The sequence below is a fragment of the Gorilla gorilla genome, chromosome 5 (genome assembly GCF_029281585.2).
Source record: "Gorilla gorilla gorilla isolate KB3781 chromosome 5, NHGRI_mGorGor1-v2.1_pri, whole genome shotgun sequence".
Taxonomy (NCBI): Eukaryota; Metazoa; Chordata; class Mammalia; order Primates; family Hominidae; genus Gorilla; species Gorilla gorilla.
The window spans coordinates 94,329,963-94,356,176 of record NC_073229.2 but is presented as its reverse complement, the minus strand read 5'-3'; the positions used below and the strand labels follow the sequence as shown (position 1 = coordinate 94,356,176).

The window sequence follows — 26,214 nt, the reverse complement described above, 5'->3', positions numbered from 1 at the left end:
GATGAAGTCACACTCTGTTGCCCAGGCTGGAATGCAGTGATGCAATCTCGGGTCACTGCAACCTCCATCTCCCAGTTTCAAGAAATTCTCCCCCCTCAGCCTCCCGAGTAGTTGGGATTACAGGCACCCGCCATGATGCCTAGCTAATTTTTGTAGAGACAGGGGTTTGACCATGTTGGCCAGGCTGGTCCCAAACTCTTGACCTCAGGTGATCCGTCCGCATCAGCCTCTTAAAGTGCTGGGATTATAAGGCATGAGCCCCTGCACCCAGCCCTGATTGGCTTCTTAAAAAGAGATGAGTTGGCAGATGTGTCTCAATTTGTTGGGGACTTATGTGGCAACACACAGCATCCAAGAGAAATGTACAGCCTTTTGTTATGGTTCATCATTATTTTTGGTTTTTGGGATGGAGTCTAACTTTGTTGCCTAGGCTGGGGTGCAGTGGCGCGATCTTGGGTCACTGCAACCTCCACCTCCCAGGTTCAAGTGATTCTCCTGCCTCAGCCTCCTGAGTAGCTGGGAGTACAGGCACCTGCCACCACGCCAAGCTAATTTTTGTATGTTTAGTAGAGACGGGGTTTCACCATGTTGGTCAGGCGGGTCTCGAACTCCTGATCTCAAGTGATCCACCCACCTCGGCCTCCCAAAGTGCTGGGATTACAGGTGTGAACCACCATGCCCGGCCAATTCATCATTTTTAATGGTAGGATTTTTGCCTTTATTCCAGTTTCTTCTGATTCCTTTATTATAAATTGGAACTCTTGTTGTCATGGGATTTATAAATATTAGCAACTGGGAAGAACAGCCTTTTCCTACCACCCTCTCTTGCCCATATCTGAGAATATGGTTATCACCAAGGCTGTTGAAGACTAAGAGTTTTAGCATTTATTTAGCACACTTGTGGTTACCAGTGCCATGGGTAACCCGTTTATGCCTGAGGTTGCAATTTTTTGAATTTTTACAATCAGACCTTGGTGATGACCCTCAGCAGTAGGATATAAATAACTCCCACATGCTTAATTACTCCCTGAGGAATGTGTTTAGTCTATGTTTTCAGAGATAACTGTTTATATCTTGATTATTTATGTTCATCTTAGCCTAGTAGATGAAATTCCAGAACTTAGAGCAAGAGTATGCATGTTCTTAGAAGACAAAGAAATCACATGAATGGGCATCAGAAAATCTCTCCCCAACACCTTGTTTGTAACTGTTTGGTCACTCTTGGGAAAATAAACATTACTGTTTTGCACAGTGAGGTGATTTCTGTAAAATTACCTGCATTTAGAATGGCCAAGGATTTATAGGATGGAAGTGAAATAAAAATGAGGAACCACATGCTGTCCATTTGTGCAGTAACAGGGGAGTAAATGCTCACAATTTTACTGATCCTTCTCTCCGTGCTACATATGCTGGACTCTTACGGGTACACAAGTTCAGCAGAGCAGGCTGTGTATGTGAGTCTCTGAGCTGTTCATTCATATATATTACCAAGGGTCTGCCACTGGTTGGAAAGCACTTATAAACTGTAATAAGAACTTAGAAAAGACAGAGAAAATAAGAGTCCAGCAGAGAAAATCTTTGTTATTCACTGGGAAGATAATTAATCCTCCCCCAAATAAATCAAAGATTACACAATCTCTTATTTTAATTTAGCCCTTTGGTTTATGGAAGAGAAAAAAATGTACAATAATCATCTTTATTTTGGATAAGATAGCATAATGGTTCATTTATTTAGAAATGAATACTTGAGAATGTGCCAAGAACTGAGATTTCCCCTTCTGATATTAACTTTTCCCCACCAATTACTATTAATTGTTCTGTGAATTAAAGTCACGTGAGCCCAGTGATATTTAGGATGTCAATCATGATGCACTTGAGAAATTATTTCAAAATGCCAACAGAGCAGACACGATGAGGAAAATCTGTCTTGAACTTTGAAGTTGCAAAGATGGGGTAGAACCCAATTTTTATATTTATAGATGGATAGAGGAATCTATCACAGGGGCTGGTTTTCATCTAGACTTACATTCTCCCAGTATCCACCCTCATGGGGCACTGCCTCTGGCTTCCAAACTGCTCATGAGGTTAAGGACCAATGCATCGTCCCAAAGTCATATACCAGACACAGGTTGTTTATATAAAGTTGTTGAAAAATGTTTAAAAGCATTTAGTTTAAATCACCTATAAGTCGTATGAAATGACTACTATGAAATTATTGCTAATATTAATTGCTAGATTGTTGTAAACTGGCAAACAGTTCTTAATCCTTTAGAGAAATTCAAAATTCAGAAGATTTATGGATCTTGACACTTTGTTAAACTTAAATAGGAATAAATAGCACGAGTCAGAATAATCTTATCAGAAGCATTTATAAATATTAAACATTAATATGGAGCTGTCATGTCATTTTACAGAAAAATTAACTTAAAGGACTCCTTTCATTTTTATATGCACCTTCCAGGCAATGTGATTATTTATCCAATAATGTCAGTGTTCAGCTTAGTTGAACATGCATTAGAAATAAAATGAGCTAGCTGGGCGCAGTGGCTCACACCTGTAATCCCAGCACGTTGGGAGGCCAAGGCGGGCGGATCACCTGAGGTCAGGAATTCAAGACCAGCCTGGCCAATATGGTGAAACCCGGTCTCTACTAAAAATACAAAAATTAGCCAGGCGTGGTGACATGCACCTGTACTCCCAGCTACTCAGGAGGCTGAGGCAGGAGAATCACTTGAACCTGGGAGATGGAGGTTGCAGTGAGCTGAGATCGCCCCACTGCACTCCAGCCTGGGCAACAGAGAAAGACTCCATCTCAAATAAAAAAAAATTAAGAAATAAAATGAACTTTTGTCAGATTGCATAAAATTGTATGAAGTTCTCAGGGAAAAAAGTTGAAAAGTTCATGTGTTTCTTTTTCTCAATAGATTAGAAAAGCTTAGCGTTTCAAATAAAAATTTGAAAGCTTAGAGATTCAAATAAAAAATTGAAGTAGGTTCACAAAATAAAATTATTTTTGGTGTATCTTCATTATAAGTTCTGCTTTCTGAAGTCTGTTTAATCTTTTAAGATGTGTTTAGAACAAAAATGAGTAGAAGAAAAAAATTTTTACTTCAGAAACTTCACAAATTTTTACCATCTGTGTCTTTTTGAAGTTGCAATAGTAATTTAAAGGCAAACATATCTATTATGTGTTTCTTTTTTCACTCTGTTGAGGTTTAAGATCATTTGCCAGATGTTGCTTTGAAATGTTCTGTAGACCTGAGAATTTATTCTGTGTTCTAGGCACTGTGCAGAATTCCAAATTAATATTTAACAATACCTTAAGAACACATAATCTAAGTGAGGGCTTAAAACATGGACACAAATAACCATAATAAAAGTTAGGATGTGATTTAGATGTTGAAAGTGACTAATTGCCATTTCATATACATGCATAGCCATCATTTCTAAACGTCTGTAATCACAGTAAACAGCATTCGAATCATTCAATGCAAGATGAACACAGGATGCTGTAGGCACTATGTAGGATGGCCTATGCCTTTAGCTGAAGGAAAAAAACCTAGGTAGGATGTTATTTTATTTACATAGTAACTAAGCATTTGAATTTTGGCAAAATATCCAAAATGTTTGTGTTTTTACAGGGCAGTAGAGGAGAATTAGGACCAGTGGGATCCCCAGGCCTACCAGGTAAACTGGTAAGTAGAAAAGTTTCGTTTATTTGCCTTCTACGAAACACAATGCATTTTTAAAAATAAGCAAGAGGAGAAAACAATTTACAATTGAATTACCTGTACTTGATTTCTCTTGTTATGTGAATATGTGAAAAATGTAAAGGGGAAATTTCAAATTATGGGTAGGATACCCTCAGAGGGTATTTTAATCTGCGTGGTTTGTAGCATCCATTTTTAAACCTGGTGAAATGTGAAGTGCTGCATTTGGCCTCTGGTTGTTCTTGGAATGGCAGAAAACAGAGTGAATGGTGCCTTTTACTTCCTGTGCAGTGCTTGTTTACATAGCGAGAGGAGCAGCAGCGCCATTGCAGGCAGTGCGGGGGTGGCGGGGGCTTGACTGAAAGAGCCTACTGTTGCCAAGGAGTGCAAGGGGAACTGAGGACCTCAGGGTGGAGTGAAGGCTGGGAGAACATTGGCCCCACCCTCTTCTCCTGAGAATATGAAAGAGAGGCAAACCCAAGAAGCAGAGTTCAACCAACCACAGCACGTTTATTTTAGACACAAGTCAACACACCCAAGGTTGTTTCTGCCTTCCGTGCTTTCAGTGTTGCAGTGACAGTAACTCCGGGGACTTTGTTTTTGCTTTCCAGGGTTCTCTGGGTAGCCCTGGCCTCCCTGGCTTGCCTGGGCCCCCTGGACTTCCTGGAATGAAAGGTGACAGGGTAAGAGCTCCAGCACTCCAGAAGGTTCTTTATTTGGAAGGGTGATTTCTACCATGTTGAGAAACAAAGCTTGCTTTTGGCCCTGTGGAGAATTTTCTAGAATTTATCATAAACAGCTATCAAGAAAGATATTTTAAATTACTCAGAGTTGAGATTAAGAAGCAAAAAGTCTATTAATATAATTTAACAGAAGGAAAAAAAAGCTGAGAAAAGTAAAAATTTCCGTTGTAATCACACTTTCTACTTAGCCCTCAATTTACATTTCTACTAGTCAAATTTTATGAGGATGTGATCAGAGAATGCCCCAAGTTCCAGAGCCTCTTGGAAAATTGTGACCTAATGTGGAAACTTATGTTTTGGTCCTGATTCTTGTTGGATGGTGAGGAGTGGGAACGTCCTCTCCCATCACATTATCTGTACTTGTGCTTATCCACCCACCCAATAAGGTTCACTTGAAATTATATAAACAGTTGAAAATACTAAAAAAGTATTACATTTTATTTATTACAGGGTGTAGTCGGTGAACCGGGTCCAAAGGGTGAACAGGTCAGTCTTATTATTTAATTGGTATAAAATGCAATGTTTGATATGCACCATTTCACAAGCAAGGGGGAATGGCTGGTTTATGGGGGTTAATAAAACCATGAAGGCTAACAGTTTTTCTCAATGTGTTCATAGTGAGTGAAACCTGGTGTTGAGTTTGGTCCGCAGCATTGTTTACTATTTTAACAAGCTGGAGCTAAAGATGGCTCTGCTCCAGGACTGCACACTGTCTTTCCTTTGAAGAGCGTGGCTCTGTCTCTGGTTCACGGAATTGGTTTATTCATATCCGATGGAGCCTTCCACAGCCACATTAGAATGTCTTAGGTTTTTCTTGATCAAGACCTCAGCAAATAAACTGTTTATATGAATTAGACTCAGTCCTTTCCCTGGGTTCCTTTTTCTACTGTAAATTCCCTATTTCAAGGGCCAATTATAAAATTGTTGAATATGGTCATTTATCCTTCATTCTAGCTGAAACTCAGCCTCACCTTCTGGCTTTCCTCTCCGCTATTTTCTGATTGGGACTAGCCACTGACAGCTAGATTGGAAAGCCGCTGAGAGCATTTTGTATTTCTGCATGATTCTGGGAACACTGTGGGCACTTATGAATGCTTATCAATGTTTACTGGTTAAAATTGGGCAATGGGACTAAGAATTTTAAAATGTAACCTTTTATCTTAATTTTTAGGGTGCCTCTGGTGAAGAAGGTGAAGCAGGAGAAAGGGGGGAACTTGTAAGATTTTTTTTTTCTGGTTAATGATGAAGCTTTACCAATTTTGAACTGTTAGAAGTATATATATATACTTCTAACAGTTCAAAATTGGTATATATATATATATATTCTTATTTTCTGGACACTGTTATCCTCACTGCCTTCTTTAAAGGTTATGATGTTTCTCCTATCAGCTAACAAAAGTCTCCCAAGATTGCAGCCAAGATCAAGTAAAGCAGAGAGGAAACATTGCCATACTGATAGATCTGGCTTTAAACTTTCGGAGAATAAAATTGTACTCTTACAGATGGTGAATCCTCTGTGGCTTTATGTCTAGACATTCAAGGTGATTCTTACATGACTATAGAAAGTCTATGAATAATAGTGCACTATCATGAAAACAATATTCAAGTTTTATTATAGTTAGAAAGCTGTGACTCACAAATCTGACCAAGGGTAATCTCTTTAGTCTAAAACCCTCCGAAAAAGTGACCTCCATCTCCAGAGGAGGCTGTTGCCTAATCTCCGGGAAAGGAATACAAATGAGAACAAGTTCTCTCCACTGCTGGAGCTGCTTGGTTTGCAGGCTCATCATTACGGTTTTGACACAAACTAATGTGACCTAATGTGGAAACTTATGTTTTGGTCCTTTGGGGTAGGGTAATAGATTTTTCAGAAAACAGTTTTAGAGAACTTGTAGGGCAGGAAAAAAATCCCAGAAATGTTTTATTCATATTTTCAGGATTTAGAGCTAATATAAATATAACATCTAAATTAGTCAAAGCTTCCCAACTATTAAGTAAATTCATAAGAGGATTATTCCAGTTTCATTTCTGTTAAAATCGTTCATTTTATAGGGTAACGTGATGTTTTAAATCATTGTTTTGTAGTGGAGGTAAGCTGATATGCCAACATGAGCTGAATTTATATCTAGCATTAGTGGTAGGAAATTTTCAACGTTTTTTTTTTAAAGCATAAAAACAGGCATATTTGGTTTAGTAGACTTTTGGGGATGACTTTTAAATATTGTTTGAATTACAAAAATGAAGTCATCAGGTCTAAATGTCTCTTGTGTTTTATAAGAGAATGCTATTTTAATATCTTTTGCCTTCCACATTTTAAATTCTTGACACCTAGCATTTGAGATCTGGATGAAACCCTGGAAAGCTCTGATTCAACCCTTTTATTTAACAGATAAATTAGCCAAAGGCTGGGAGGCTACATAGCTTACAGACGGTCACAGAGTTAAGTAGAACTGAGATTAGAATCCAAAATTGGAGTTTAATATTTTTTTGCAGTGCCGGAGTTAATCTGTTCATGGTTTTCCATATTTTAGTAGCACAATAACTTTTAAAGTGTTTTCAGGAAATTATCAAATGTGAACACATTGTTCTAACATAAATTTCTTTTATTGATTTAGGGAGATATAGGATTACCTGGCCCAAAGGGATCTGTAAGTATGGTGAATAGTAATGGTATAAAAAATTAAAAATATTAATAAAGCTGTAGAATATATAATATTCTGCTTTATGAAATCATTATGTAACATTCAATTCTTTTTTTTTTTTTTTTTTTTTTTGAGATGGAGTCTCACTCTGTCGCCCAGGCGTGAATGCAGTGGTGCAATCTTGGCTCACTGCAACTTCTGCCTCCTGGGTTCAAGCAATTCTCCTGCCTTAGCCTCCCAAGTAGCTGGGATTACAGGCATGCACCACCATGCCCGGCTAATTTTTGTATTTTTAGTAGAGATGGGGTTTCACCATGTTGGTCAGACTGGTCTCGAATTCCTTACCTCAGGTGATCCGCCCACCTCAGCCTCCCAAAGTGCTGGGTTTACAGGTGTGAGCCACCACACCCGGCCAACACTCAACTCTTAAAGGACTTACTTTCATGGAAATAAATGTCTAAATTTGTACTTTAGGTAATGGATTAATCCAATAGAAAAATACCTCACCACTGTGTAAATGGATTTACCTTTTGAACTAACCACTGGAAAGGAAGTGTTTTTTTTCCTTCATATTGTAAATGACTCAATGAGTGTTACATGGTAATACTCTAATGTCCTCTCCAAATGGGTCATTTTTAAAGAACTGACTTGTGTTTTTTGTTGTCAACAGTATAACTAAATTTCATTGGCAGTTATACCGTTGAAAAATATTTCAGCAATTGTCTTAATCTCTGATGTGTTCTAGTTGGGGAAGTAAGATAGAGGAATAATGCATAAGAAAATATAATAGCAAATTATTAGAAGTAGAAAACAATCTTGTTCATTTTTGTCATTTTTATAGAAACTAAACTGGTGTCCTTAGAGATTAGATGTATTCAGAATTATAGAATCACTTAGTAGGAAACCTGAGATGACTTGCTAATTGGAAAGGAATTCACATCTAAAACAATTAGGAATTTAAGAAAGGTTGAGGAGAAAAGATGAAGCTCAGACCTCAATCTCAAATGCCACTATTGCCAGCTTCCATAAGTTTCCAAGTCCTTCCTGTTTCCGGAATCTCCTCAACCCTTCTCTGTCCATGTCCAGCACATTATCCTCATGGCAGCCAATGTCATCTAGATTTTTTTAAAAAATAAAACCCACTGTGTATCCCTCCTCTGTTTAAAACTCTTTAAGAATAAAATCAGATTCTTAGCGAGGTAAACAAAGCCTTTGATGAAGTGTTCTTTGCTCCATGAACCTCATCTCCTACATACCTAGAACTTCATCCATTTGCAGTTTCTTTTACATGCTGTTTAACACCTTGTTCTGGTCTCCTCTTCCTCTTTCCTTGGAATAGCTACTTCCTACTTAAGCATTTCGATCTATCCTCAGCTTCACTTTCTCCAGGAGGACCCAGTCAGACTTGGTTACAATGCCTAGCCTTGGGCTCTTTGCAAACCGCAGAGATGGATATTATTACATCGTATTAACTTACCTGCCTCTAAACACCATGTCTCAAGTTTCAAGTAACATTTTTATGCCTAAGAATTTTTAACAGAAATGGTTGAGGATTGAGAAAAATTTAGAGTAAACCTTGATTGCGTTTGGTAATAGAAATCCTACTTCACTATCTAGAAATAGTAATGTTCAATAAAAGAATTCAAGCTGTAACAAAAGAAAAGTTAATGAACCATGCCGTGACAAGAATAAGTTAATTGCATTCAAATTTGCATATGGTATTAGGAATTAGCTCTTGATTCATCTCCTTCCCCACAAGTGTCTTACCTGACACTGCCCAGGTAATATGAGTGAAATTGAAGTCTACTGTCCCACAATCAGGGGAAATTGTTACTAACACAAAGACTTACACTTTCTTCATTGATTTCAGCATAGACAAAGTTGTGAAGTAGGCGATGTCTGTAACCTGATTTCTGTTTCAGTATACCGCTCCTCAGTTGAGGAATTTTTTCCCAAAACCCAGGGTCCTGGCCATATTGGCCCTTAATCTCTTCATTAGGAAGTTCCCAGCTCTTATTGTAGCAGTATTTCTGTCATTATCAGCAGGCTTATACACTCTGTCGTGGTCTCCTTTGTTTTCTGTCAGTTCTTCAGTATATTTCTGAGTTCATTTTGTCTTCTCTTCTGGGTTCTTTTAGAAGTTGTTGGCAGGGCACGGTGGCTCATGCCTGTAATCCCAGCACTTTGGGAGGCCGAGGTGGGCAGATCATCCAAGGTCAGGAGTTTGAGACCAGCCTGACCAACATGGAGAAACCTCATCTTTACTAAAAATACAAAAAATTAGCCAGGTGTCATGGCGCACGCCTGTAATCCTAGCTACTCTGGAGGCTGAGGCAGGAGAATCGCTCGAAGCTGGGAGGTGGAGGTTGTGGTGAGCCGAGATCACGCCATTGCACTCCAGCCTGGGCAACAAGAGCAAAACTCCATCTCAAAAAAAAAAAAAAAAAAGAAGTTGTTACAGTTTTGCACCCTAGGCACCTGACAATGTTGCAGCCTTCTATGTAGGATACCTTTTCCTTGTCCTGCTGACAGTCTTTCAGGAAGTCTTTAAACCATAATTTCTTCATAGAAGCAATTTTGGCAAGTTGACTTAGATGAATATCAATTTCTTTTGCATAGAGCGAAATTGGAAAAGCACATTTGCTGAGCTTTATTTGGATGTATCTAGTAAAAGCATTGCTTCATCGCCTTCTTCAGTTTAAAGTATTTGTTTGAAAGAGCCAGCTTTTTCTAGATAAATGATGCATATGAAAAAGAAGCAGGATTAAATTGCTTTATAAACATTCATATCTTGAACACTAGCATTCCCTTGCTGCCTCGTGTTCTTTTATCTTCTCATTCTTATTCTGAACAGCAGCAGTACATTGGAGCTATTCTGCCACAAATTCTACCAGAGGAATTTAACAAATTTTTAGTTTAACAAAAAGTGAATTAATTTGGTCTCTTTTTAAAACATTTATCTTAGACGATTCTTTTAAATGCTTTTAGTGGTCTGCTTTCAGCTAAAAAAAATCTAACTTGTATTTGCTTTTATGCTAAGGAAACACATGGTTTACTTTTAACTTCTTTAATATTTAGATTTTTTAACTTCCTTGATATTTAAGTAATTTGTAACTTTCTTTGGTCAAGTATTTTTTTTTTTTTTTTTTTTTGAGATGGAGTCTCGCTCTGTCACCCAGGCTGGAGTGCAGTGGCGCGATCTCGGCTCGCTGCAAACTCTGCCTCCTGGGTTCACGGCTTTCTCCTGCCTCAGCCTCCTGAGTAGCTGGGACTACAGGCATCCACCACTATGCCGGCTAATTTTTGGTATTTTTAGTAGAGAAGGGGTTTCACCGTGTTAGCCAGGATGGTCTCGATCTCCTGACCTCGTGATCCGCCCACCTGGGCCTCCCAAAGTGCTGGGATTACAGGCGTGAGCCACCGCACCCGGCCTGGTCAAGTATTTTAAATGCAGCATTTTAAATGTGGTATTTTAAGTGCATTGATATAGTTTAGTAATTCCTGGATATACCTGGCATCTTCACATTCTCTAAAAAAAAAAAAAGTTGTAAGGGCTAAATAACTTATGTTCTTGGAAATATCTTTATTTTATGCTTGCTGCATTTGTGATATGCAAAGTAACATATTTTGTAGGAATGCAGGGGCTTTTATGTAGCCAGAAAATGTTAACAAGCTTATTGAAAACTAAGTTCCTCTTAGCGAGTGGCTTAAAGTATGAAGAATGTAGTTTTTAAAAAATGTAGTATTCCAATAAACGATTTGCAAGAATAACTATCCCCGAAAGAAAGATTATTATTATTATTATTATTGTTATTATTTTTGAGACGGAGTCTTGCTATGTCGCCCAGGCTGGAGTACAGTGGCGCGATCTCCGCTTACTGCAACCTCCACCTCCTGGGTTCAAGCGATTCTCCTGCCTCAGCTTCCCAAGTAGGTGGGACAACAGGCATGCACCACCATGCCTGGCTAATTTTTGTATTTTTAATAGAGACAGGGTTTCACCATATTGGCCAGCCTGGTCTCAAACTCTTGACCTCATGATCCACCCACGTGGGCCTCCTACAAGCGCTGGGATTATAGGTGTAAGCCACTGCACCCAGCCAAAAGAAAGATATATTGAAAGTTAACTTGAACTAGATTTCTAAAAGATGAGTAAGTTGTGTAGCATTATGTGTCTTCACCTTGCAGTGAAGGTTTTGTAACCTCTGAAAGAACACCTGTTAGGATGCAGAGTGCAGGAAACCGCAAATTTCATGTAAGTGTTTATATGAGTATGAAGCAGGCACATTCTTTATGCTTAGCCCTGGTTTGATAGTGTGCAATTGTGTTCCAGGCAGGTAATCCTGGGGAACCTGGCTTGAGAGGGCCTGAGGGAAGTCGGGGGCTTCCTGGAGTGGAAGGACCAAGAGGACCACCTGGACCTCGGGGCGTGCAGGGAGAACAGGGTGCCACCGGCCTGCCTGGTGTCCAGGGCCCTCCGGTGAGTGGTGGGCAGCTTCTGTGGTTTCCCTTTGGAGACTCCATCCCACAGCAGCAGGGCTGTTCTAGGCATCAGCTTCTCAACAAGTTCTCTTGTAAATCCAGCCACCTGGCTCCTTGCAGAGTCTGTCAGTTTACAACTTAACAATGTTCTCTTTATGGTTTCATGCATAAACTGCCTTTTTTTCTTTTCTGTCCTAGGGTAGAGCACCGACAGATCAGCACATTAAGCAGGTTTGCATGAGAGTCATACAAGGTAAATAAATCACAATGGTTTGACTTTTTCCACCATCAACTCTTGTTTCTTAAGATTTTATTCTTGTAGATACGCAAGGGTAAACAAGAGTGACTTTTTGTGTGCCTTAAAGATAGGATATTTAGGGTAATATTAATGCCAATTCTGTTTTTCCAACTATTGGCATCCACAATAGTATATAGCCCGTAGCCTCAATGTAAAATATTACTTTTCTGGTTATCCTGCCTTTGTTTTTTTTTTTTTTTTTTTTTTTTTGCCATGGGGGCTAATTTATAACAAAGTGCGCGCACACACACATACACACACACACACTTTTTTCCTTTGGAACACAAATTCTTAGTTGTGTCTCTCCTCCTTAAGACCCTACCACTTAGGTGTACCTAGCACTGACCTAGGCTTTCTCTACATTTTGTGAGAAGTAAATGACAGACTCCATGCCCATAAGAAGCATAAGGACATTATCTCCATTCATGTACACATATGTAAAAACAATCAATAACCAGCATTTACCAAAATTATGAAACATTTTCATACTTGTTAACCCTTATCAAAATTTATCTGTAGCTATGGCAATTGTTATTTGTTTCAGAATTGGTCTAGTTATAAAAACACACAGAAAATGAAGATGTGCAAAAGCACCCTATAGCTGAGGAGTTCTGTAACACTGAAGCCTACAGCTAGTTATAGTATTCTGGTGTAGCTAACTTTGTCATGAAGAGATACTCTTTTGTATGTTCACTAGACAGTCTAGTTTGTCTAGGAGACTTGAGAAGTTTTCCAGAACCAAATGGGAATGAAACATTCACTTCTATATTTGAAAAGCAATATAGGCCTCTTCATTGCAGACATTTTGTCCTGAAAGTCTATTTTAGTTTTAAACATATCTAAAAAATTATTATTCCATGCAAACTCTTACTTATATAAGCAAATTTAAAATACTCACATTTAAACAATTTAAAAATGTTGGGTAGAAATTTCTTTCCATTTCATATTCTCCTTTACCCTCTAAGTTTAAAAAATATTACATGAGAATATTTCCCTTAGAATGTTTTCATGGGGAGATTTTCTTGTCGGCCACGCCTTTAGTGGGTGATTCTGAATCTATTTAATGGTTCCTGAAAAAGCCCACACAGTTATTAATTTTTAAGACTAACTCTGACCGTTCCCAAGAAACAAGTTATTTTTAATGTTTGTTGTCTATTTCAAGCGTGGAAAAAACTTCTGAGAAGGAGGGTTTATAAGAAGCTGTGACTCCTGGGGATATTTCAGTTTATATAATATCTTCAAACTAAGAATGTGAGGCGAGGTCTCAAATGGTGTCTGAATATTAATTCTGGACAATGTTCTTGGCTTTTAAAAACTGTCTGGACATCTGCTTCCATGTATGTTAAGAAACTCATTTTTCTTCCCATCCTGGGTTTTCAGATACCCAGCAGGGATTCAGGTGACATCCTTCCAGAACATCATTCACCCCAAAGCCTGTAGTTTAAGATTTTTGTGAATCCCACCCCCTGCTACCTCCCTCCCCGTGCTCTGACTCTGTCTCAGAACAACAGGACCAAATATATCCAGGGAGAGCTGCATCAAACAGCACCAGCGAAGCTTTCTGGCAGAAAGCCCACAGAGAAATTATCCAACTTTATTCATTTCTTACCACCAATTTTGAAGACCTGGTGACACATTTAGAAAAAAAGGCATTTGGAATACCTCTCTTTTCATTAGAATAACTTTTATGTTTCTGACACTTCTGGGTTGTTTTGTTTGTTCTCTTTTAGAGCATTTTGCTGAGATGGCTGCCAGTCTTAAGCGTCCAGACTCAGGTGCCACTGGGCTTCCTGGAAGACCTGGCCCTCCTGGTCCCCCCGGCCCTCCTGGAGAGAATGGTTTCCCAGGCCAGATGGGAATTCGTGGCCTTCCGGGCATTAAGGGGCCCCCTGGTGCTCTTGGTTTGAGGGGACCTAAAGGTAAGTCATCTTGCCCATGTGGAACCAAAGAACACAACCTTTTTCAGATGTATAATCTGTATCAAGCTCGAGGAATTTATGTTTTACTAATTTCTGAATATCCAGTGAGATAAGATGTATTATTCTCTTTTACAATAGTGACAGTGAAGATTCAAAAACTGTTATATAATATTCTCTTGACCCTGCTATACCACAACAGTAGACCAAATACTAGAATTAAAGTCCCGTGTCTTTTAGTACTGATCTTTTTCTATTATACTCTACCTCAATCATGGTTCAAAACAAAGATAATGGGATCTGGTAAACGATCGTTCAGCTATTTTTTATTTATTTATTTATTTTTGAGACCCTAAAGTCATTGTTGAGTTCCTCTAACATGGCAACCATCCTTAGGATGTTTGTATTTGTTATTTAAACTAATAAAATTTGTTAACAGGATGTAAGAAAAATATGCATTAGAGCTGCCTCCCTCTTTTAAAACATGACATTGGATATTTAGTTTTGATGGATTTTTTTTTCAGCTCTGAAGTACAATCTAATTCCTTCTTTAGTATGTAAGATAGCTTGTTTCTTCCATTTTTATTTAAAGCAAGTTAAGCCCTTGCATCCAGGATTTTGCAGAAAAATGGGGCTATGAGTGTGTTAGGTACTCAGCAGGACTGGGTGGAAGAACTGGCTGCCTCATTTGGAGTTTGCTAGTTGAGGAGAGTAAGTATATCAGCTTGGGGTGTATGTGCCCTGGATAATTTACAGAGAGGACTAAATAAAGTGAGTAGTTTCTATGTCATGATGAGTGACTGACAGCTTTCTGGGGAACTTCAGAAAGACGTGGCATCAGAAACAAGAGAGGGATTTTTTTTTTTTTTAAGTACTGTGGTGCTCCAATTAGGGATAAATACTATGGTATGAATGGTCAGATGGCAAGCAAGCTGCCTTTTTGGATCTATAAATGAACTGCTGATGCAGTTGGCTAACTAGACCTTCAGCTGGAACAATTTATTTAATTACATTTTTTTTTGGCATGTTCAGAGCTTCATGTTAAAAAAATGGGGTCTAACTGAGACCTCTTGTAAGGCTGGCATGAATTCAAAGCTTTGGGAGGCTAGACAAAATCAAATAGAGTGCAGACTGAGGGTAGAGTTTTTCTTAAGGAGAACTGAACATTTTCTTTGAAAGAGTCACATACCTGTTCATCTTTGTCCTGCTTTGCTAGTTCAGGAGCTCATGCCTTAGGTGCTCTCTCTCCGGTTAGTCTCAATTCACTGTGTAAATAATTTCTAAGAAACTCTACAGCCTTAGGTAGATTGTTGACTTCATTGGATCTGTTGTGCAAAAGCGGGTGGATCATGACGACCTGGCCTTTTCTGAGTTCACTTTAGGGAGTGGTTCTGAGAGAGCAGTCCCCGGAGCAGCGGAGTCACCAGGGACCTTGTTAGGAATGCAAATTCGCTGGTCCACACTGGGTCCACTGAATCAGAAACTCTGGTGTCGAGGTCTAGCTGTCTAGTTTAACAGGCCCTCCTGGTGGTTCTGCTGCACCTGGTGTGGAGCAATCGCCCATTTTCATACTGAAAGGGAATGCCTTATAGGGCCTATAGACATCACAGCCCTATTTTCTTTGGTTAACAGGAAGTCTCCTTGGGGCAGAGCTTAACTTTGTTTGAGCTAGTAACAGAACTCTTCTTTAAAAAATGAAAGCTAAGCTAGGACAGTCTAAAGCTGCCTTTGTCAGCCTTGCCTGCACACTGGAATTGCCTGAGGAGCTTAAAACCACTGATATCTGGATCCCATTCTCAGAGATTCTGATTTTATTGGCTTGGGCATTGGGATTTCAAAATATTCTCCAGGTGATTTTAATGTGCAGCCAGGGTTGAGAACCACTGGAAACAATGGTGAATTGTTTGGGGAAGCTTTAGCAACAGTGAATTGTGGCTAGGTTGGGTTGGGTTGGCTCTAGCAGATGAACCTCAGTTTGAAAGAAACAAAAGTAAATTTCTATATTTGGAACCTGGAAAATGGCTCTAGCACTAAGTTCATTTGTCAAGTATAGCTTGATCATATGAGGTATTTCCTCTTAATTTTTCTTCAGTATTCATGACATAATCTATAACATGAAGTGATACAACTATTTTCTCTTTTCCAAAGGATTTTTTTTCTCCCTACCCTCCTCCATCCCTTTCTCGTTATCAGATTCCTTTAAAGCAGTATCTTCTCTCAGTTTAACTTCTGAGAATTTGGGGTGGAGGTAGGGAGGGGTAAATTTTTAAAATCGATTAACACTGTCATACTTTTGGAAATGTATGATTTTAGGTAGCTGGATTTGATTCTTCTTGTCCCACCACATACATTAACAGGCGTATTTATTAGAAAACATATAGCTTTGTAATATCCAAGGGGTTACAGCTGAAATTTCCCTGAGAATAAACATTCCACCAATTTGAAACTTAAATTTTCAGTCAATTAGAGGAGAGATATATTTGAGTATTGCTTGTTGGCTTTTTTCCCCATCCCTGGTAAAGAAGGGTTGGTATGAATCTTGCTCTACCATATGGTCACTTTGAGAGCCTTTTTCCAGAGAAACTGCTACATAAATAACAAACAAGTTTTATTATGAATGCTTGAACAGTTCAGCCTATGTCTTAGTCACTGTTTTTCTCCTAGAAAATACTCTGAAGAACACAGTAGAACATTTTCAATAGGAACTAGTAGAAATATGCCTCAAATCATAGTCAAAGCTTAGGTTATATCTATAATTTTTCTGTTTTTCACTGACATGCTTTACACAATATTATACAAAATGTTAGGGCCCAGGCTTAAAACCTGAGAGATATCTAACTGGCCTTATATTCACTTTGCTTGGTATTACATTGGTCTTTTGTGTCACAAATATTAGTTTTAAATATTCACAGTTTGGATTAATTTTAAGTCCCTTTGAGTAAGGATGTATATTTTTAGATATTTTAGTGTGAATCAAACAGACACTGCAATATGTAAATGAAGGTTTGAGAAAACACACATGTCATAATTATGACTAACACCTTTCTCAGTGATAATCTGTTTACATGGAGATAGAGCATCAATTATAGCTCATGAATGAATGAAATAAATAGCAAGTATAGAGCAATGAGAATTTCCACTCGTTCATAATGGGCTGTTTTTCTGCTAAAGCTGCGTATTTTTCTTTATACCTTACCCAAAGCTTATTTTACAAGCTCTTTATGCATATTTTTTGACTAAGGAGGCTAACAAAGCTGGACCTTTAGTTCCCTAAGCTGGTTTTTGTACATCTCAAAATAAGACATGACCAGGGTTTGAAGTAATAGATTAACCTTGTCGATAGAACCAACCTGTATACATGGTTTGCTGTGGAGTAGCAGTTTGCAGAATAGGCTCTGTTTTGGAGCTCATCTTAAAACTTGTTTTTCTCTGACTGATAACCAAAAGACAGTATCACAACAAAGACACTGGTCTTATTCCTCGAAGCAACGTTAAAAGTTGGTGTGGCTTCATGCTAGAATGTACAAACAAGTTTAGCTTTTACTATCAGTGTAAAAGCCACACTTTAATTTATAATCTTCATCTCATATCTTCAGAAATGTGGCACATTTAGAGAGTCTGTTCTCATTGCCAGCCTCCAGAATTATAGTGATATGACACTTAAATTACCAAGTTAACAAGAATGCTTATGCCATTGGTTTATAAGATGTTAATTGTCGTATATTCCTGATATAGTAAGGCCATATTGATGATGAGTGTTAAAAAAACTCGCTTATGTAAACATGAGTTCAACCTGAGTTCAATCCGTCATAGTATTTATATAAATTTAAATTGTTTTGAAATGTGATGAAATTTAGTTTATCATAAAAACTCACATGAAGACATTCACAACTAAAAGTATGGTGACTAAATATTCACTTCAGAATTAGAGATCTTTGACTATCTGAGTGCAGATGGTTATACAGATATTTTTTCTATTTTTGTTGTGTACATGACTTTGTTTTTAAAATTATAACAAATATGACTTAATATTGAATGAGGCTAAGCTGAAACAAATGTTTGGAAAAAAAATGGTATGTATAGAATTTATTGCAAGGTGCCATTGCATTTTCTAACAGCATAGTAGAATAATGATATACTACTGTACTACCAGAATAATGGGATAATGCCTTCAACAAAGAGCAGCAGACATCATTTAGGACCAGTTAACTAAGGCATTAATGCCTTTTGTTAATGAGGTCAAGTTGCTGGGTTTGGTATCTTCAGGGGCTGGGTTAATTAATGCAACTTTGTTCTGTGGCTGCTAAATCCCCAATTTCAATCAACTGTCTTGTAAATGTCTTGCAAATCCACATGGTTGGTTGCAATCCAAAGTATATTCCCTATAAACAATGAGTCAGTAGTGAAATGTAGACACTGTGACAACACACTTTATGTTTTTAAGATTGATTAATTTATATTTCATAATACTAAATTTATACAGTTCCAAAAATTAACAATGTGTAAAAAAGATATTTAGTGAAGTTTCTCTCCTATCCCTGTCTCCCATCTGCCTAATTTCCTTTCTCCTTCCCACTAGGTAATCAATACTATTCTTTTCTTACATATCCTTACAAGCAATTCTATATAAGGATACATGAATATGTATTTTTTCTACATCCTTTTAAAAATGAATCATATTGTCCTTTAGCAAGTGTTCTGGAACTTGCCTTTTTCACTGAGCAGTATGCCATGGAGACCATTCCAAAGAGCTTCCTGGCTATTCTTCACAGCTGCATAGTGTTCTATTCTGTGGAAATCCTGTAATGTCTTTAACCTTTTAATGGACATAGATTGTTTCCAACCTTCTGCTATTATGGCAAGGCTGCAGTGAACAACATTGTACATATTTCATTTTTGTATTAAAAAGCAGCATACACTCCATCTTTATCTCTATGATAAATTCCTAGAAGTAGAACTGCTGGGTAAAAATTTTGATAGCTATTATCAAATTAGCCTCCAATGGGATTGTACAAATTTATACTCTTATCAGCAATTCATAATAGTGCATATTGCACAGACTTGCTAGTATATGTTTAATTGAACTTTGGAATTTTTGCCGATCTTATAGGTTAAAATAGCATCTTTTTTTTTTTTTTTTTTTTTTTTTTTTTTTTACAATTTGCATTTATTTTGTTATGAGAGTGAAGTCAGGAAATTTTTCATATATTTAAGAGCCATTTTTACTTCCTTTTAGTGACCTACCTGCTCATGTATTTTGGTCATTTTTTTGCTGTTGTGTTGTTGGCCTTTTTGTATTGATTTTAGGAACTCTTCATATTTTGAATCTTAATAAAAAGGCCAATCTGAGGTCATAATTCTCCCTTGTTTTCTTTTGATTCTTAACTTATCGACAGTAAAATACTTGATCCATTTGTATTTTATCCTGGAATAGGGTGTGAGGTATAGATCTAACTTTTCTTTTCCAGTTGACTACCCACTTCTTCCAATATCATTTACTGAATTGTTCAACTTTTTCCCACTTTAAGACACCACTTTCATTATAAACCCAAATCCTGTATGTATTTGGGCCTACTTTTTGGGCTTTCTATTCTGTTTCACTGGTCTGTGTATTCAGGGAGCAACACCACACATTTTAGTTGATTTAATATCTGGTCAAATTAATTCCCTTCATGTTGCTTTTCTTTATGGAGTTTTTGTGGCTTACTCTGGCTTATGTGTTTTTCTATACAAACTTCAGGATCTTCTTTTCTGATAAAAAATGGGTTTGTATTTTTATTAAGATCATGATGAAAATTCAGCTTGGGGAGAACTGGCAATATTTTATGATGATATCATTTCTATTTAAGAATGATTTTCAAGTCTTCTGGTGTCCTTTAGAAATGTTAAACTTTTTGTCATGTTGGACTTGCCTATTTCTGATTAGTTTTATTACTCGTTATTTAATATTTTAATTGTTATTATATATGGTATATTTTTTACTATGTCTTATTACTGGTTAAGTTAATATATATAAAATTATAATTTCCATATATTAATTTTGTACCCTGCTAGCTGACTGAATGCTACTGTTTGTAATAGTTTTTGAGTTAACTTTCTAGAGTTTTAAGATATATATTCATATCTCCTGAAAATAGAGATAGTTTTAACTACTCAAACCAAAAGTTATATAATAGTGATAAAGTAGGCGTCTTTATATTGTTCTGATTGTAGTGGAACTAATTCTTGTGTTTCCCATTAAGCATAATGCTAGCTTTTGGGTTGAGATAGATATATTTTTTGTGTTTAGGAAGTGGCCATTGGTTCTTATTTTATTGAATGTTTTATCAAGAATGCATGTTCAATTTTGTCAAATGTCATTCCAGTATCTATGAATATAATAATTTGACTTTCCCCCCTTAGATCTATTAATAGATGAACTTGATTTTTGCCTTGCTACATACTCACTACAATCTAGTTTATGGCAATTTCATGACCTTTTGGTTTCTGAATTTTAGATTTGCTGAAAGTTTAAAGATGCGGAAGTTTATTTTTATAGATATGTAGAAAAATAACATTTCTTTAATGTAATGCAGGTGACTTGGGAGAAAAGGGGGAGCGTGGCCCTCCAGGAAGAGGTCCCAAAGGTTTGCCTGGAGCTATAGGTCTCCCAGGTAAGTGTGTTGTATAGCTGAGAGGAGGAGGTAGCAAAACTGGTAGCAAGTACACAGCCTGAATTGAATAAAATTTTAAAATAATTGTTATTTGATCACTTAAGCATATTAATTATTCAGAATGGCTAGCATAGATTTTTCAAGACCAGCTTTAGTAAAGAATTAAATGATCTGTAAATCAAATCAGAAAATAGGTATCAGGACTTGAAATACTAATTTCCTTAAATAGATGCTTCAAGAAAAATAGTGTCAAGGTCCAGGCACAATGCACTTGTTATAAAATTCTGAATAAATTGGATCCTATCTATTTCTAAAGCAGGTGATAGTTTCCTGTTTTTTTTTTTAATCTAAAATGCCAGAGCAGTAGGAATATTAACCTGTTTTTAATCTCTTGCACAAGGAGTAACTGAAATTTTATTTTTAAAGCTCCCCTTTCAAACACCCAGACCCTCCAAAACCCCACATCCAAAAAGAAAGAAAGAAAGAAAATACAAAACTGAACATTCCTGCTCGTAATCACTAAGAGCCACACGCAAGCCACACATCACAGCTGTGTCAACTGAGGTGACAGGGTAGCCCTTGTGTGAAGGGCCCAGATTCTCTCACTGGGCCTTCTGTTCTCTTTATACACTGGCTACCCTGTCACCAGAGTCCAGGCTGGAACACATTTATCCCTTGGGAAGTGACTTACAAGCCCAAGCACAGAGGCAACATAGCAGGGCCAAAAGCCAGTTCAGTGTAAGGGCATGAATGATGCGCAACTTTCCAGCAAACGCTCTCTTATTGTGGCGAGGCAGTGGCTTAGGAAGGCTCCCAAAGCCCTAGGGGTCTGTTGCTGAGGAGAGTTGAGATGATACTTGCTTCCACAATGGTTTGGGAAAACTTGGCTTAGGGAAGTTTAGGAAAAGAAATTACAATTTTCTAATTCTGCCAGAGGCTGATGTATTTAATCACAGCTACAATTGTAGCCAAAAACATCATTGCTTTCCAATTATCCATTTCATTGCTTCTGGGGATTGTGTTCTCATTAAAAATTTTTTTAAAAAAACATGAATGTTTGGAGATAACTCAAACACTGCCTTTCTAAAACTGATTCATGGGCTCATCAAAATGTTTTCACATATTGATAAATTTTTATAATTGGAAATGGAAGATTTATGATTAGTAATGAAAGGAAAATCTGGCTTAAATGGGATTTAGAGAAGATTTTAATATACGGTAAAGCTTGGATTCATTGATGGATGTTTAGAGGAGAGGAAAAGGAAATAGAATTTACTAAAGGTGCCTGTCTCCATCACCAGTAGTAGGAATAGGAAGTTTTGAGGCTGACAACATATCATCATCACAATTTACTTAATTATATATATATATTTATGAGAAAGCCTAATAACTCCTTCTCTCATTTCATTGACAAATCGCTTAACAGTTCTTGAACCAATGACCTGCAGTATTGGCAACATTTTCCTTTATTGAAAATGTATTATGGTTTCTAGGGATTCTCACTTTGAAAACAATCTGTTGGTAAGCCACAATTTAAATGTAAAGATGAGAAGATTGAGAAGATCAGCTCCATGTGTGCTGTGTCCCAGACTGTCAGAAGCACATTATCTCCCACCTGCAGTAAACCATTTTCAGGAGCCAAGTTGATGGGGGGCACAAACGGGGCACACAGTCAGTCAGAGGGGCTTCCCTGACTTGCTGTTTAGAACATCAGACCATCCACGTGTAAGCAAATTGTGAGGTAGGACAAGATCATCATTTGCAGCCCTCCCTAGGATCGCTTACAAACAAAATTATTAATTTCAGCTGATCTTGGATTTAATCTTAAATCTGAATTGTTGAAACATTTTGTGGACCCCCTGATCCAGGGGACTCCTAATACCTGTCCTTTCTGTTTTCCTTTTCCTTTCTTCCTTTGGCCAGTCCTTGCCCCTGCTTTCCTGGGATCACCTCCAAAATCGTCGCCCTCCTCTGATCTCTCCCCTCCTCTCACTTTGCTCTCCCCATCAGCTCTGATTATCTCCCGTCCTTCTCACCTCCCAGCTGATTCTTCTTTCTTGATTTCCTTGTTCTGGTTACTATGTCTCAACCTCGGTAGCCTTCCTTTTTTGGACTTTTGTTACCTTTTAATTGAGACGATATCTGACATTATTTAGTGACAAATCTGAGTTCCAGATTATTTTTCAGGAATATAGGCTAACTTTCAAAAGCACAGATGCCAGAGAAGAGGGGTCTGCTGGTGGGTCGTTTTCTGCGCTTTGGCGCAGTGTCCTCGTGTAGTGCGCAGGTGAAAGCACCAGCTGAGGGCTTGGGTTTTGAGGTCGGCCCACATTCTCTTGTTGACACCGTGCATATGCTCAAGTCAGTCAAGTTCCTGACATGAGCTTTTTGGGTCATTCCTCCCTTAAAGCTAGTACCTGAAAGTGGGCTGTTAGAAGAGTGGCATCTACAATTCAGACATCCTAGGTTCACATTTTGACTATGCCACTAACTAACTTTATGCCATTGGGCATGTTACTTAATTTCTCTGCACCTCAGTTTTCCCATTTATAAAACAGTGATAACAAGAACATCTCTCTGATAGGGTAATTCTGAGAAATAAAGAAACTCAATCCATGTAAATTGCTTAAGACAGTTCCTGGCTACAGTAGGCACTCAAGAAATGTTGGTTGTTCATACTATTATTAATATATCAAGTCCACTTTTTGCTTTTTAAGGTGGATCAAGGAAAGCTGAGGGCAAAGTTGGGCCCCAGTTCAGCCCCTGCAGCTTTTTTCTCTTGCCGTTGGTCAGCAGTAATATATTACTCTTCTCTAAATCAGCACCGCCCCTGATGCCCAGACCTTCTCTCCATGAAAGTCTACTTCAACTCCAAATCACAAATGCGAAGTACTGGGTAGCAGTACATCTTTTCACTGGTTAATTGTCCACTGAGGCTATACTGCTTTTTATTTCTTGGTAGAGCTTGAATGTGACTAGGAATGTGATTTCTGATCTCTCAAAAACATAATATTAATAGGACTTTAAGGCCTGATGAAACCTCAAAAGGATTCTGTGCAGTAATTTGTCTGGAACCATCTAGATAAATTCTTTTCTTACCTAAAAGAAAGAAACTGCAGAACAGCATAGTCTGCAAGCTTCTTTGTTGTTCCTATTGTTGGATTTGGGGCTCAAATCCTCCTGAATAAAAAAATAGTTGGATCATTCTTTGTGTTAAGGCATTTAACATATTTTTAACGATGTAACTAATATCATCATTTTCTATCGGTTGTTAGAGTTCCTGTATTCTTTCTGGACAGTTTTAGTTCCCTGTCTCCCCTCTCCAATGCTGTATCTCTGTTTGTTCAGTGTTAAGTATTGCATGCCCTGCAGGGACATAATGCTCATTGCTTGTTATGGAACACAGGTTATTATTATAACCTTTACATTGATGATCATTTTGGCTACAGTGCTTTGTTGTTTAAAAAGTACACATGCACAATCTAGTTTGTTTCTCACAGCCAGGAGTAGGCTGGGTGAATATTTAAGAAGTGCAGACATGGAGCCAGGCTGCCAGGGCTTATGCACTATTCTTTTACCTTGAAGTGCTTCAGTTTCCTCTTCAGTGAATGGGAATCACTATGTCTACCTTGTATTTAGAGCATATATGCACATGTTAATACATGTAAAGCTCTTGGAACAGTGCCTGGCATATGGCAAACAGACACTCGGACATTATTTAGTGAAATTTAACTGTTATTATTGTTGCTCCCTTTTTTATAATATATTTGAGAAAATACAGACTCTTAAATTCATGTCCTGACAAAAGTCTGTCAGGTAATAACAAGACAGATATTCATGCTTCCTGAGTCTGTGTTCCCAAAGTGGACAGAATGATTGGCTGGCTGTCCAATCATACGATTAGTTTTTCTTTGCAACCTAGACATGTGAATTGAGCATGTCCCATAATTGCTGAGTGTCTCGCTTCTTTCTCTGCCTCTCTTGCAGAGCTACGTGGATCACATTAGCAATCCCTGGAACTTTAGTCTCCCCTGCCTTCAGTTTTGTGCCACAGGTCAGCTAGTGTTATTGCTTGGTCGGTTGTCTCAAAGACTCTCTCTGCTGCCACCAAACTTGCCCATTGAGACTAGTTCCTCGTCACTCTGAGAATTTTAAAGGAACATATTTATTAATAATAAAGAGTCCTGACTTCCTCTTTGTGCACTCACTAGGGCAAAACATAAATTAAATGACAAATCATTTGAATGTGAACACTAGGAAGGTGACTTGTGAGCTGAGGTGCTTTTTGCCTCTTGGACATGGAAGTTGTAGCTGGCTTTGTGCTGGACTATACTAGGTTATAAGAATATTTGGTTTTCTTGTGCAAAGTCTGCAGAAAGGTGAGCTTTGCTTGAGACTGTTGAGTGGAAAAATACACACGCACACATTCAGTTCTGGGCTAAGTTTTTCAGTACCTAGTTTTTCCATTTCCATTGCTGCAGCTGTTTTATTTGGTTGCTGGGCCTTACATAAACCAGTTTACAATTCCTTAAACATATACTGCTTTGTCAAATACCACAACATTAAGCTCAAAAAATATAAGAAACTCCTGGTACATACAAAGTCTACATAACCAGTGGATTAATTATGAAATACCCTATTTAATATGAAAATTATTCACTTTTTTTGTTTTGACTGTATACGCAGTCCCTTTTACTCCACAGCATGTATTAGGTGAGGGGCTGCCTCCAGAATGATCCAGCCGAGATGGGCTTCCATCAGTGTAACATGACTACCCTCTAGTGGTTTTATAGAGAATGGCATAGCTATTCATTTGTTTAAAAAAACATAAAATGTTTAGCAATAATTTTAAATATTTTATTTTAATTGACATATAATAGTTATACATATTTATGGGATATGTAGTAATGTTTCAATAGAAATATTACATAATGACCACATTAGGGTAATTAGTATATCCATCATCTCAAACATTTATCATTTCTTTGTATTGGGAATACTCAACATTTTTATAGGTCCTTGACATTTCAGAAAACCATGTAATTATTAGGCAGTTAGTGTAAGTAATACACACATGAGGCAGGCAGAGCAGAATAACACTTTAGGTCCATGTTTTCTCTTTCTGAAGAGTTACAAAGCAGTTGATAGATATTCATGAATGTAGCTGCTGGGCTAACCATTTATGCCCATTTCGTGAACCGTTATTATGAGTCAGCTTCACTTTTTGAGTGATGTCGACTGTGGACATAGTGTCACCCAACTGAGGCTCCCACATAGTTTAGAACATCCATGAGAGCAAAGGCCCTGGGTCAGGGCTTTCCAGAGCCTGACAATCTGCTATGTTAAGGCTGTTTTTGTTTTCTCTGGTACTTCTACAGGGCAAAACCTCAGAGAAATATCTTAGTTTCTTGTGATCATTAGAGCTCTGCAAAAATCAATACTGTTCTTTGTTTTTGTGCCTCTGTCTACTTCCTGGTCAACTCAGGCCCAAGGAATTAAAAAAAACAATGACAACCCACACACACACACACACACACACACACACACATCCTGCCACACCCCCCCACACCCTTCCACAGAGTTAAAAAAATCAATAGGTAGGAAAATACAGTTAAGTTAGTGCAGTGGTTAAGGGTCCTCATTTCTGGCTATATGACTATGGACAATTATTTGACCTTCCTAACTCTCAGTTTATACATGAGAAAAATGGGCTCAATAATGAGCATAGTGTATGGCACACGGAAAAGAGAAAGCATTCTCATTAAGCATT

The 26,214-nt window shown here is 37.8% G+C and overlaps 1 protein-coding gene across 2 annotated transcripts in view; it reads left to right on the top strand.

Annotated features, from left to right (window-relative positions):
* The window catches only part of COL9A1 (collagen type IX alpha 1 chain), an 87,847-nt gene that overhangs the window by 56,509 nt on the left and 5,124 nt on the right, over positions 1-26,214 (top strand). The window contains exons 23-31 of one of the 2 annotated variants that reach the window (XM_019030220.4): positions 3,642-3,695; positions 4,322-4,393; positions 4,904-4,939; positions 5,625-5,669; positions 7,069-7,101; positions 11,429-11,575; positions 11,776-11,830; positions 13,606-13,794; positions 20,367-20,444. In XM_019030220.4, the coding sequence (XP_018885765.2) occupies positions 3,642-3,695; positions 4,322-4,393; positions 4,904-4,939; positions 5,625-5,669; positions 7,069-7,101; positions 11,429-11,575; positions 11,776-11,830; positions 13,606-13,794; positions 20,367-20,444 (709 nt within the window). The remainder of the gene's footprint in view (positions 1-3,641; positions 3,696-4,321; positions 4,394-4,903; positions 4,940-5,624; positions 5,670-7,068; positions 7,102-11,428; positions 11,576-11,775; positions 11,831-13,605; positions 13,795-20,366; positions 20,445-26,214) is intronic. The other variant, XM_055391415.2, reaches the window with a different exon arrangement.